This window comes from Geotrypetes seraphini, chromosome 9 (genome assembly GCF_902459505.1).
Source record: "Geotrypetes seraphini chromosome 9, aGeoSer1.1, whole genome shotgun sequence".
Classification (NCBI taxonomy): Eukaryota; Metazoa; Chordata; class Amphibia; order Gymnophiona; family Dermophiidae; genus Geotrypetes; species Geotrypetes seraphini.
This window is the reverse complement of record NC_047092.1, coordinates 26,795,843-26,810,833: the sequence shown is the minus strand read 5'-3', so window position 1 is coordinate 26,810,833 and position 14,991 is coordinate 26,795,843. Positions and strand designations below refer to the sequence as shown.

The following is a 14,991-nucleotide window of genomic DNA, read 5'->3' as shown; positions in this document are numbered from 1 at the left end:
GTCACTCTGTGTCTATGGGGGGAAAGCCAGAGTAGATCAGGTCCTCGTTGGAGCATTGTGACACACCGGGGTTGACTCCTAGCCAGTTAAATCACTTGTTCAGGGCTGGTTGGTCATTTCCAGCAGCATTTAACTGGTTAGTGCCACTGAAAATGACTGGTTAGTGCCTAAAGCAAAACCGGCTATTTTTGGGGTGTTCTGAGGGTAGAGTCAGCACTTGCCCTGTTAAATGATGATATTTAGCACTTAACCGGCTAGAGTAACCATATAAATAGAACTGTTGAAAGTCAATCCTATCTTTATGCACTTAACTGACTATTGTGTAGCCGGCTTTGCAAACTTGGAAATTCAAAGCCCAGCCCAGACATGGCCTGGCTTTGAATCTCTGGGCATAGCAAGAAAGCCAGCTGAATGTCAACCCTATAATCTTCATGTCTGTGCTATTGTAACCATTTTTCAGTATGCTACCATAGGTCCAATAAATGCTGTATACATGTTAAGGCCTCTTTGAAATTGCTAGTTCTTTCTGTAGTAGAACATGCATCCTGATGTTTCTAGATATAAATATAAATCAAATAGATTATGCCTACAGGTGCCATCTATAGTCTCGGCCGTTATCAATCCGGAGCTGCAGACTCCAGCCACCAAGTTTTGCCTCAGACAGAAGACCCATGCTGGACATAATCAGAATGTCTGGGCTGTGGATTTCTTCCATGTTTTACCTGTTCTGCCTACCACTCAGTCTCACATGATACAGTTTTCCATTAACCTTGGCTGTGGATCTCATCAGCCTGGCAACAGGTAAGAAAATCTGTCCTGCACTTTTGATATGCCTTTAAGAGCAGTCCACACACTCCCTGTTTATTTGATCCCTTAAGAATAATCTCCATCTTTTCCCCCTCTGATATAACCTCTGAATTAAATCAAGTTTTAAAAATAGCCTGAGTGATAAATCAATAATGGCCCATGCTGTGGCTGCAGTAATAGCAAAAGGTCAAAGGTGAGTGCCAAGGGGAAGGTGATTCATCCTGACCAGTGATAGCCTGTGCTAGGAGACACAGACTTTGCTTTCTCTTCTTCTCCTTCCCCTCCATTCAAATGTGCATTTAAACAAGTATAATTACACATTTATGCACCCTTCCCCCTTCTTCCACCCCACTCTTGCTGAAAGTTCAACGGAGGAATTCTATGACCACATTGTTCTGGTAACAACTCAGTGGGAAGAGTGCTTTAATTTTCAGGAGCAAGAGAGGATATTTTGCTGGTTTTAACAGCAAGCTGATCGGATGCAAAAATAACAAATATCTCCAAGACAGTGTTCCACACAATAGTTGTGTCTATGTACAGTACAGGTCCAAAAATTCAGGTACCAGAAATTTGGACCACCTGAAAATCTGGACCCTTTAAAATTGGAATCTGGACCACCTGAGAGATTGAAAGGGAGACTCAGTGATGTGGGAGCTTTTACAGGAAATGTTACAAACAGGAAAAAAAGCACATTCGAAAATAAATTTTACTGTAAAATACCTGTGTTTTGTATGACTCTCCTAATATGGTCTAATTCAATGAGATTTGATATTTAAGTTTCTTTGCACGTTTTCCTGTAAATATGCCCACTTTGATAAATGAAGCATTCTGTATTTGATAGTGAATAAGCCAATAAAATTGGCTTGTTTATCTCTTCTTTATTCCTTAAATTTGAATTTTAAAAGTACTGCCCAAGAATCTGGAAAATCCAAAAATTTGAACTGACCCACTCCTCAAGCAGTCTAGGATTTTTGGACTTGTACCAATCATGAGCTGCACAATCTGGCCACCATCTGCTAGGAGACAGAGAAAATACTGAACATTCCAGGCTGCACAGCTTGCTTAAGGGTATTAGTATTTACCGCAGTTTAGTTAAAGGGCCCCCTAGTTGCAAATAACTGGGAATAACAGTAAAAGATCTGTCTTAATGGTTGCCCATAAGAGCCCCCCCCTAAAGGACTATTTAAAAAAAAAAACAAAAACATTTCAGCATGTAAAACTGCATTTTATTTCTGAAAATATGTATTTATAAAATTTAATGTTCAATATGGACCTAATTCTATATATGGTTCCGAAAAGATCAGAATGCACAATGCTGTTTTATAAACCACATCTCAAGATAGGTGTAGTTTATAGAATATGCATATCGCCCATATCGTCCATTCACCCTACCAAAATTTAGGCATGGCCGTTTATAACAACTATAACCTGATATAAATACCTGCACCTAACTTAGGTGCAGATTGGACATAGTCTATAAAAGTACCTTATAGGAACGCCCATGACCCTCCCCTGGCCGTGCCCCCTTTTGAGATCCGTGGGGTAGAATTTATGTGCACAATTTTATGGTCTATGCATAGCAGGTTATGCACCTAAATTCTAATTAATGCCAATTAATGTTGATAATTACTTTTAAGTGGCAATTACCAGCACTGATTGGCTTGTTAACCAATTAAGTTGTGCACATAAATCAGCAATGCACATAGATTTGTATGTGCAACTTTAGTCACCTTATATAGAATCCAGGACTATATATAAAAAGTTATGAACATGCCCACTAATTATATAAGTGGTATGCACATACAATCGTGTGCTTACTTATTATAGAAGATCACCAATTGCGCATGTAGCTTAATGGGGCAATTGGTGCTTAATTGGCACTTAATTGGCAATAATTATTAATAATTGGCTTTAACAACCACTAATTGGTACCAATTTGCATTTCTATATATAATTTTTTACAACTCTATTCCATAAACGTAGCACCTCAATTCTATAATGCACAACTGCAAAGGGGGGCATAAATGGGGCAAGTCATGGGTGTTACCAACAGTTGCATATGTTGGTTATAGAATAGTGTTGCCTACATGTCTAACCACCAACATGTAGTTGCACGCATTTATTTCTATTTATTTGTTTAAATATTTATTACCGGCAGCATCCAACAATTCTGTGCGGGGTACAAAAAAAACATACACAATAAAATTCTAACAAACAGAAAAGCATCATAAAATCACACCAGAAATACAAAAACAGTCCAGAAAACTCTCTCTCAAATAGCATAATCTTTACATGTTTGCTAAATTGTAACACACCGGATGCTCGTTTCATCTCAGTAGGTAAAGCATTCCACAGTGACACACCCTGCACCGTCGTCATGGAACGACGAAATCCTGAAAGTCTCACAGAATTCACTGCAGGAGCCTCAAGCCGCGTCGGATTCTCAAAACGCAGTGATCGCAATGGCTGATTTAAAAAAAAAAATGAAATAAGGAACTTAGCACAGATAGAACCTTATCATTCAGTACCTTAAAAATCAAACATAACATTTTTTTATGCCTGCTGTCGACATGCAAAAGTTGTCAGGCTGAAATGCTGGCACGTAAGTGCAGACTTAGGCTAGCATTCTATAACAGTAATTGAAGGCATAATTCCCATTATAGAATTAGCACAGTGCTCTATATTTTGGTGCCCAAATTTGAGTAGCTTTTGTAGAATTGGCCCCATAAAGGGCAGTTCTGTAATCTAGGCACTCACGTTTGCAAGCCCGTTGCACTTATAAATGTATTGAATACTAGCACTTATCGTAAGTGCACACTAACCTGTGAAAGTGTCAATAGGGCGTCTAAACGCTGTTCTGTAATGGTGCATTTAAAAGGCAAAATGCATTAATGTAAATGGGTGTACACATGGACAGAGCATGGGAGGAGCTCCCAGTTATACATCTAACTTACAGAATTTGCACCCTTCCAGTTGCACTATGTCTACTGTGAGCACATGACAAATCCATCTCCTAAAAACAGATGCCCCTCACAATGATATCTTCCCCTTGCCAAACTTGATGTAACTTGCTGTCCTTTACCTATTTCTTATGTAACCTTTCACCTCTTGCACTCTGTAATTCGCTGATTGTCCAGCCTTCTTCAATGTAAACCGCCTAGAAGTCTTTCGACTATGGCGGCATAGAAAAATAAAGTTATCATTATCATTATAATGCAACCTGATATTGGGTTATGCTAGAATGCTATAATGGAATCTGGGTACCCAGTTGCCATTACAGAATAGGATCCCACCGCAAATCCTCCACACATCAATATGGAGGCTTCTAGTTATGGAACTGCCCCTTACAGGGTAACCTGAGCCTTAATGATTGGAGACATTCATGAGGACAGGGTTGAGGAACAGCTTGAATTTGCATGCAGACATTTGAAAATAAGCACCTCTGTGCAAAAATTAACCCAGATATTTTGTGCATGATAAAGAGCAAGTATAAATCTTCTCATGTGTCTTTTGGTCTGTGATACAGTGTAGAAATGTAACTATGAAATATGACTGCATTTTGTTCCCTGGTGCCATTAGTGTCATCCTGGAGTTCTCAACTAACCACGGACGCGCCTGGTCCTCGCTTCACAGTGAGTGTCTGCCTGAGTTATGTGCTGGGCCACATCTTCCTCACAGCACAGTCTACTCGGCCGAAAATTACAGTGGGTAAGACAGCTACTTCCATTACAATAGGTCAGAGCTACAGCTCAGAGGCAAAGCTCTATGAGACGATAAATTTCAGACAGCATTGTACTTCAGTCAGTGCAGCTGCAGGGTGGTATGTGATGGGTTTTCTTGTGGGTGGACTGACCTTCCATGTGGTCCAGAAAATGCTCATTGTATACAGCAGGATCTTTGTTGCTATAAAGGTCATGGAGTTTTTCAACTGAGTCATATTTTGGTATGTGTGTTAGCATTTTAGTTTTTGGAAACTATTTGTCATTTTTTCCTGTTATACCTCTAGGGTACTAACCTGATTTTATAACATCTTTTTGGTCACTTTAAGAAAAGAGGGGACTTGGGCCATCAACCTTGTCCTTAGCGAAAATGTAGACATATAATGATAGTACAATAGAGGAATGAGTAGTTGATGGTGTGCATTCTCTTTGACTAATCGCACACACGGAAGGTTTTTGTGAAAATGTTTTCTGCAATTTATCATCTGCAAAGTGAACAAAGCCTCTTGAACAAAAAAATTGCCTTTAATGCATGTAAATGTTATATTTTGTTTCAGATGGAATCGAATATCTATTCCCCTCCCCAATGCAGCACTAACCAGAGACACAAGGCTGCGATGGAGGCAATTGGGACCAATTCTTGGAAACATGTGGGCAATAGATAACAGTTAGTATTAATGTTTTTGATAAATGGAAATGGATTTTGTGATGTGCATACTTAGGGCCTGATTCATAAAAAAATCACCTATCATTTATGTGGGATTTGATTGCACTCTGGAAGCCTCTACCTAACCTGATGTTCTTAATCTGCCTTATATGATACACTTAAGCTGCTTAACCTGGTGCTCTTAAGAGATATCGAACTCCTTTCATTTCTGATCACATGTGGTTACTTCTCTGCAGTGAATCCATAAGATAAAAGCAATGAAATATTTTTAAAAACGCATTTTGGCCCTGATTCTATGAAAGATGCATAAAGTTAGACACCTAGATGGGCACACCTAGTTGATATAGGCACCTAATTTAATCATTCAATTAGGCTTAATCAGCGCTGATAATTGAAAAGCACCATTAAAAAATAATTTAAAAGCAGTTAAAATATATCCTCCCCTTTTTACAAAGGCGTGGTAGCAGCTACGGCGCGGCAAACACTCCAACGTCTTTTGAATCCCTATGGGCATCAGAGCAATTACTGCGGCCAGCCACGATAATCATCTTTGTAAATGGGGGCCATATCTAGCTAGTAGGTTCCTAACTCTGTAGGCACCTACCACTTTGAGATAGGGGGTCTGAGGTGCCTACCAGAAAATAGGCTTAGGGGCATATTCCGGGTGGATTTGGGGTGTGGTTTGACTTAGCGTTGAATTCATTGGGATTGTCCCTAAAGTTTCAATGCCTATCAGTGCCTAAGACTGCATAGGTGCCACTAGGCTTGATTCTATAAATGGCGCCTAGCGGATGATTGACAACTGCGCTCAAAGTTAAAAGTTAGGCGCCATTTATGGAATCAGGGCCATTAGGCTACAGGAAGCAAAGTGCTCACATTAATTTTTTCGCATTTGGGGTTTATGAATCCAGACATACTGTATAGTCTCGGATGGCTCAGCATGGAAAGACGCTGATTCATTTTTTAGGCCAGCTGTTCAAATCCCGATGCTTGCTGTTGTCCAGGTCTCGCTGTATCTGGGTAGGTTGAACCGACGTTTCAGCCATCATCCTGTGACTTTCTTCTTGTCCTGCTTGGGTTCTGTTATGGATCCTCTGCCGCTGCATTCACCCGAGCAAGACAAGAATTCAAAGAAGTGACGAAGGATTCTATAAACAGACGGTGAGGCATTCACGCAGTGGCGAAGAGAAGGGAAGCAATAGAGCAGACAAAATAAGTTCCCTCTTTGTTTTTCTTTTATGGATGTAGGTTTTTAAACCATTGTAGCACTGCTGATAGTCCAAGTTGCGATAATTCTTGAGGCTGAAATGAACGAAACTTTAAACTTATACAGAACTATATTATATCTATTTGAGAGTTGGATTGGACTAAAAAAAGATTTAAAAAACAGAGAAAAATAAGAAAAAAATAACTAAGATAAAAATAAAGGGGTATTTTGCCTATGACTGCACTAGGAGCAAAAGTGAGCAACCACGCTTTGGATTGGGTATATGGCTCCAGATTCTGAGACTTTTTTTCACCCCTAAATATTAGATAAGCCTAGGATGTTGAAATTTGTATAGTAGAGTATACAAATTACATAGTATTTGCATAGTGCAAGACCAGGCCACAATTAGGCTTCCAATAGTGAAGTCATCAGGAGCCTACTCAATCAGAGGAGAGACAACAGAAGGGCAAGTCTATAGCAAGGTGCCTTCAGTTAGGTACCCAGAGACTGCCTGGTTGGAGCCTGTTCTATGAAGAAAAGTAGACAGTTATCTTCCCTTATAAAATACTAGTGTAACTGGGTGTTTGTGCACAAACATGCTTAGGTGCGAGCTCTTACATCAGTCGTAGAGCTGGTGTAAGAATTGCGAGGCCCTTGTAGCATCTTGAAGAATGACACAGGGACAAATTTGTCCTTGTTCCCGTGGGATCTATCTCCATCCTGCGAGTTCTGTCCCTGTCTCTGCCTCATCCCTGCAAGCTCTGTCCTCATCTGCACAAGCCTCAAACACTTTAAAATCCTAAGTAGCAACATTCTAGAGCTCAGACTGTGATGTCATAATGCCTCATTCCACCAATGCCTAAGCTCCGTCCTCATCTGCACAAGCCTCAAACACTTTAAAATCCTAAGTAGCAACATTCTAGAGCTCAGACTGTGATGTCATAATGCCTCATTCCACCAATGCCTAAGCTCCGTCCTCATCTGCACAAGCCTCAAACACTTTAAAATCCTAAGTAGCAACATTCTAGAGCTCAGACTGTGATGTCATAATGCCTCATTCCACCAATGCCTAAGCTCCATCCTCATCTGCACAAGCCTCAAACACTTTAAAATCCTAAGTAGCAACATTCTAGAGCTCAGACTGTGATGTCATAATGCCTCATTCCACCAATGCCTAAGCTCTGTCCTCATCTGCACAAGCCTCAAACACTTTAAAAATCATAAGTAGCAACATTCTAGAGCTCAGACTGTGATGTCATAATGCCTCATTCCACCAATGCCTAAGCTCTGTCCTCATCTGCACAAGCCTCAAACACTTTAAAAATCATAAGTAGCAACATTCTAGAGCTCAGACTGTGATGTCATAATGCCTCATTCCACCAATGCCTAAGCTCCGTCCTCATCTGCACAAGCCTCAAACACTTTAAAATCCTAAGTAGCAACATTCTAGAGCTCAGACTGTGATGTCATAATGCCTCATTCCACCAATGCCTAAGCTCTGTCCTCATCTGCACAAGCCTCAAACACTTTAAAAATCATAAGTAGCAACATTCTAGAGCTCAGACTGTGATGTCATAATGCCTCATTCCACCAATGCCTAAGCTCCATCCTCATCTGCACAAGCCTCAAACACTTTAAAATCCTAAGTAGCAACATTCTAGAGCTCAGACTGTGATGTCATAATGCCTCATTCCACCAATGCCTAAGCTCTGTCCTCATCTGCACAAGCCTCAAACACTTTAAAAATCATAAGTAGCAACATTCTAGAGCTCAGACTGTGATGTCATAATGCCTCATTCCACCAATGCCTAAGCTCCGTCCTCATCTGCACAAGCCTCAAACACTTTAAAATCCTAAGTAGCAACATTCTAGAGCTCAGACTGTGATGTCATAATGCCTCATTCCACCAATGCCTAAGCTCCATCCTCATCTGCACAAGCCTCAAACACTTTAAAATCCTAAGTAGCAACATTCTAGAGCTCAGACTGTGATGTCATAATGCCTCATTCCACCAATGCCTAAGCTCTGTCCTCATCTGCACAAGCCTCAAACACTTTAAAAATCATAAGTAGCAACATTCTAGAGCTCAGACTGTGATGTCATAATGCCTCATTCCACCAATGCCTAAGCTCCGTCCTCATCTGCACAAGCCTCAAACACTTTAAAATCAAAAGTGTTCGACGCTTGTGCAGAGGAGGACAGAGCTTGCAGGAATGGGCCAGGGACAGAACTCGTGGGAACGGGACGGAGATGGAGCTAGACCCCGCGGGATTTGTCCCTGTGTTATTCTCTATGCAAACCCTTGTAAGCTATGGTATTCTGTAAGCATACCCTGAAGAAAGCCATAGCATGATGGGTGAAACATCGGTTCTACCTACTCAGATGCAGCAAAAATCCGGACATCAGCAACAATCAAGAGTCCAGCTGCGGAAGCCTAAGAGAACATGTTCAAATCCTGTATAAATCAATGGTAATTTCTGGCTACTATGAAGAAAGTTAGTGGTTTCTATCCAGTATCTTAGTTTTTGTTTTCCACTGGAGATCAAGGCTAAATGGACACAGGGACCCTTTTGCAATCTGGGGTCAATAGTCAGTCACTGCTGATGAGCACTTTTTCAAATGCTCACCACCACTGGCTAAGTTAGACTCAGATATTTACTGCTTTGCTCTATCCAGGCACCAGCGCTGATTATGTGGCAGCACCTGGAAGTTTTTGAAGATACAGCCGATATTCAGGGCTATACGAATCTAAATTAAGGGTTCTTTTTACTAAGCTGCGGTAGCGTTTTTACCACGCGCTGCAGATTAGCCCCCCACGCTACGGGTAAAAACTTCAATGCCTATCAGTGCCTAAGACTGCATAGGTGCCATTAGGCTTGATTCTATAAATGGCGCCTAGCGGATGATTGGTGTTAGCGTCTAGCGCCCGTGAAAAACGCAAGCGCAGCTTAGTGAAAGGAGCCCTAACACTTTTAACCCACTTTTTTCCCTATTCAAGTCTGAAACGGCCTGCAATTTTAAAATGATATTAATACAAATTCTTGAGATAAGATGTAATACAACATGCCCTTTCCAGCACTTCATTTTGCTACCTTACTGTATATGTTTTTTATGTTCAAATGATTTTTATTATTTCTACCAGAACATACAAATAGAAGTTGCATACAAATCCAAAGAATAACAGTGCAAGCTCACCCCCTCCCCTCCCATCCCTCCCTTCCCTCCCCACCCCAAAAGTCCAATGCCACTACAATGGCTGAGAGTGTAAGATAGTCCTAACAATTCAAGAGTCTACTGCGAGCATACGGTGTGAGGTCCTGCCAGAAGCATTCCCAGGTCTGACAGAATTTGCGGCCCAGTCCACGATCTAAATCTCCCACTAGTCTCCGCTCCAGCGTTGCATGAACAATCATCAACGCTCTCCATTGAGCGTAGGAAGGTGGATCTCGGGACAGCCAGTTAGTAAGAATTGCTTTCTTCCCTATCAAAAGCACTCTAGTGACAAAAGCTGACATTCCTTTGGGTTTGGGCGCGGCTATATTATAATGTCCAAATAAAGCTCTCGGTTGTGGGAGCCAACGCCTCCGCCAAAGCTGCGTAATATAGTGCCCTAAATGTCGCCAGAACTGTTTAATTTTGGGGCAGTTCCAAAGCATATGCCCCAATGAAGCGTGAGCTTGAGCACATTTCGGGCAAGAGCGAGTTGTAGTAATCCCCATCCGGGCTGCCCGTTCCGGCAGGATATGAAGTCTCAAAACAATTTTTAACTGCATTTCCCAGTGGATAATATTAGGAGACACCTTCTGAATATTCTTCAGCGTCCTCTGTAGCTGTTGGGCCGTTAGCGTGCAGTGCAAGTCCTCAGCCCATGTTGCCGCTAAAATGGCCAAATTGGGGCCAGAATGCCCATCCCGGATCCCCACTATGTGAAATCGAAGTGGAATCCGCTGTTGTGCAGAAAGGCTAAAGAGTTCATATATACAGTGGTGCCTCACACAACGAACTTAATTCGTTCCAGGAGCAAGTTTGTTATGCGAAAAGTTCGTTATGTGAAACGCGTTAAGCGCAGTGACTAACGACTGCCTGCAGCGCCTGCGCGGAAGGATGCAATACATTGGCAGCGATCGTGGAAGCTTGGGCGACTTCGTTGTGTGAATCATGACATGAAGTTCGTTGTGTGCAGCGTTCGCTGTGCAAGGCGTTCTTTATGCGAGGCACCACTGTATATATATATATATATATGTATATTTGAGAAACATATACAGTAAGGTAGCAAAATGAAGTGCTGGAAAGGGCATGTTGTATTACATCTTATCTCAAGATAACCTTTTCTAAATGTCAAATAGGAAGGCTGATGTTCAAGATATGTTTTTTAAATTTTATTCCTTTAAAATATGGTGCAAACATATCCATTCTGTGTAAACTATGACTAAAACCAATTCTAGCTGGAAACGTTATTAGCTAGACAACCTCTGATGAGATTAAACCATAAAAAAATCTTTAAACTAAAACAGCAGGTTTTAAATACTATTCGAGTCCAAGTTAGGACTGCAGTTTAGGTGTTTATTTACCGTACTTATATATTTTTGATATCCTACCATATCATGCACGTTTCAAGGCAGTTTGCGGTCTTAAAATGGCCACTGAAACATAGGAAGGGACATAAAAAACCAACACATTAGAACAACGCATTAAGCACCTGTACAAACGGGACGATTGTATAGCGCAACGTTATATACCTTTGGACGAGGGTTTCTGCACCCAGTCCTCTGGACACACACCAAGCCAGTCAGGTTTTCAGGATACCCACAGTGAATATGCATGAGATAAATTTGCATACGTTCCTTCCATTGTACGCAAATCTCTCTCATGCATATTCATTGTGACCATCTTGAAAATCAGACTGGCTCGGTGTGTCCCGAGGACCAGGCTGAGAATCCGTGCAAATGGCTGTCACTCAAAAGGAGGGGGGTCACAATAGAGAGAAGGGGGACACCCACTAAATACTTGAAAAAAGCAACCAGGGCTTTAAGGCTGACTTGAGTTAGTAGCTTTGCAGGCATCGGCATGGAATATCACCAGTACCTACATAACTCCTAGCTCTGCCCCAGCACTTACTTACGAGTGCCATGGCAGTCAGAGGAGATATTTAATATCACTGTCCGATTAAGGGGAGATTTCATCAGTGGGCGCTACCACGGTTAGCCCCCCCCCCCCCAAGTCCCACTAAATATACCCTCCTGACTCGTGCTGTACAATTTAACCAGCAGGATCCTCTCCTGCCCTATTAAATCAGTTTGCATATTGGTCTCTCTTTTCCATGGTCTCTCCAGGACATTGAATGAAAGTGTCTAGGTTCTAATCTATGAGATATTTGCTTATTTATGAAAGTAGGTACAGTATCCCACAAATAATCACCATGTATCTCCCTGCTGTCTCTCTACTTTAAGATATTGCATTCCCCCATTCACTTGCATCATTTATAAACATTAGCACGTGTGGTGACTGTGTTTCTTTCATTTTAAATGACTGTGTTTCTTTTTATTAAAGTGATTTCTTTCTACTGCAGTTTATATTGGTCCATCTTGCTTGAAGTTCTGCTCTGGCCGAGGACAATGCACTAGAAACGGCTGCAAGTAAGAGATTGATAATATTTGATATCGGCGAGTAAATGCTGGCTTGTGGGTGAACCACACAAAATAAATTTGGGTGCTCTCATTCTAATTTTACTGCACCCGGGCAGGAGTATGACACACGTCAGTGAGGAAGTGCCTTCATAATGTGGCCTGGAGCCCCAGAAACCTGTAACACATCTGCTATTACTCAGCCTCAGCGACAAAGAGCACAAGGACACAGTGGCATAGCAAGGGTAGGGGGCTCCTGGGGCAGGGGCACTCTCCCCCCATGCCCTCCTCTCCGCCTCCTCCTTCCACACCCCACACACCTCACTCATGCCCTCCCTTCCCTCCCCGGTACCTTTTTAAATTTTCACCAGCGCGAGCAGCTTCTCGGCCTACTGCTCGTGCCAGTGTTGGCTTTCCCTCTGATACCAGTTCCTAGCCCCTCAGCTTGGAAGTGATTTCAGAGGGAGCCAGGCCGGCATAAGCAGCAGGCCAGAGTAGTGGCTCATGCTGGTGAAGGTTTAAAGAAGTGATGTCAGCGGGAGAGATGACACGGCCGCGAGGAGCACGTTGAAGTTGTTGCTTGCGGCGGTGAACAACTAGAGGTGCAGGGAAGGGAGGGCATGCATGTGGCACAGGGAGGAGTGGGAAGTGGGGGGTGCAGAAAGAGGAGGGGTGCTGGAGCCACCCACAAGTATGGCACCCGGGGCAGACCACCCCCGCCCCCACCTTACTATTCCACTGGGCTGTGCTACCTCCCTGATCTGTTCTGCTAACGCAGCTTAATAGAAGAGAGGGTAAATCTCCTCCCTGTCTGGGCCCTGCTCCTTTGACTCTGCAGGTAAACTCCGCCTACCCTAAAGTGGCTCACTATCAGAATCAGTGCTGAAGTGTTCCTAAGAAAGCCTATCTCTGTGCCACTCACTCCTTCTTAAATGGGTATATACAGAATAACGCCTAGATGGAATTTTGGAAGTTCCACAATGTATGAGCTCATGTATACGTGCACATGTCATTATTATTAAACTTTTAAATGTATAATGGGTGCATTTAACACCTATATTATAGAATTGCCCCTCAAATTTCTAAGGTGATGGTAATTAACTCCCAGAATCTTAATTAAGGGAAAGGAAAGGTCAGCCCTGATGGCATCCATGGGAGAAGGAGGATCACTGAATAGGTAGAGGGGACATTTGAAGCATTTTGTACAGACTAGCAAAATGCGGAGTATCAGCTCTCAGTCCATGGAAAAAAAAAAAAAAACCCACAAAATATTTGAAATGGCAAAATTATCTTTTTAAAAAAAAATTATTTATTTACTTTTAAACTACAGTTATGCACAATAATTAATACATTTACATAGAATATTACAATTAAAGCACGTTAAACTTACAAGAATTTATAACAAAAAATTATTTCCCCCCACCCTTCCACCTGTTAATCAATAAATAGATGCCTACAAGAAATATCTAACCATCCCCCTTAAATCAATTCCAAAACGTGCCCTCTCCCCCACCCTCCCTCCCTGGATATGTTAAAAGGACATCTAAAGAGATCAGTCCTTACAGTGATGTGACATTTTATAAGGTTGTAAGATATTTCATCTAAAAAGTAGGGATAAGATAATTAAGTGCCTGAGCTTTTGAGACCTTGTGTAGCTGAAATCGCCTTTTCATTCCCCCTTTCTTTTCTCCCCCCTCCTCTTTATTGTTTCCCTGCCTAATACCCCTTGTTCAGCACCTCCCCGCCACCAACCCGAACCCCATTCCTACCCTCTAATCCACCGCAGAGACTCATCCTCTTGGAGACCTCCATAATGTCACTGTCTCCTGCGTCTTACCCCTCTCTCTAGTCTTCCAGGTCATGCACATCGCCTGTCAGCCCCTCCTCACCCTTAATCCCTTTTCTTTTATTATATCATTTACTCATACCCCCAGACTATATAACACTTGTAACAAGTAATTTCCGAGCCTCCACTATCCAGACAAAACCGTGCCTCAATCCTCACATCCTCATCTCCACCTTTCTCTAAGTCTCTGCTCTGTCCCCTCACTGGCTACTTTATCTAGAAATCTACAATCTATGCCCAATCCCAGAGCACTTGCTCTTCTCCCAGTCTCCAGGTCCCTACTCTTCTCCAGCGCCAAATCTCTGATCCCCGAGTCCCATTGTCCTTCTGACCTCCCCTCGCCTCTACTCCACTTACTGAATGGCGGTAGGTTAATATGCTGATTCAGATTTTTAGGAAGATTAGGGGCTGCTTTTACTAATCTGCGTTAGGGCTTTAATGTGAGGAATAGTGCGCGTTCCATTGCTGCGCGCGCTAGACCTTAATGCCAGCATTGAGCTAGCGTTAGTTCTAGCCACGTAGCGCGCGGTACTTTCCTGCGTGTGTTAAAAGCGCTAGCGCACCTTAGTAAAAGGAGCCCTAGGTGTTGTATTTTAGTGGTATATGTGCTTCATGATGAAAATTAGAGAATGACACAGTGGTTGTTACCCGCGGCTAGTCGTGGGTAACCCGCCAAAAAGGTGACCAAAAAAAAAGGTCACCGTGAGATCGGGGACAAGGCCATTCACCGCCCCGTGGAGCGTGAATGGTTAGACGGGGCGGTGAACAAGTAGGATCGCGCAGTGAACAAACTTTCAATCCGGCAGCCTACTCTCTCCCGCCGGCCAGCCAACCGACCATGCATCTCCCTCCCTCCCTCCTTTTCCCTTATCTTTTTTTTGTTGAAACTGGCGATTTCTATAAGGCTATGAGCTGTATTACAGCCGGAGCCTTGAAGTCATGTCGTGTTGCCCGATGGAAAAGTCTCCTCTGACGCAACTTCCTGTTTCCGGTTGCATCGGAGGAGACTTTTCTAGCAGGCAAACTGACACGACTTCAAGGCTCCGGCTGTAATACAGCTCATAGCCTTATAGAAATCGCCAGTTTCACCAAGAAAAGGTAAGGGAAAAGAAGGGAGGGAG

General features: G+C 42.6%; 1 protein-coding gene across 1 annotated transcript in view; it reads left to right on the top strand.

Moving 5' to 3' along the window:
• RELN (reelin) overlaps nt 1-14,991 on the top strand; it is a 534,390-nt gene that overhangs the window by 268,987 nt on the left and 250,412 nt on the right. Inside the window, exons 14-17 of the mRNA XM_033958706.1 lie at nt 593-801; nt 4,387-4,515; nt 5,084-5,193; nt 11,970-12,036. Of these exons, the coding sequence (XP_033814597.1) occupies nt 593-801; nt 4,387-4,515; nt 5,084-5,193; nt 11,970-12,036 (515 nt within the window). The remainder of the gene's footprint in view (nt 1-592; nt 802-4,386; nt 4,516-5,083; nt 5,194-11,969; nt 12,037-14,991) is intronic.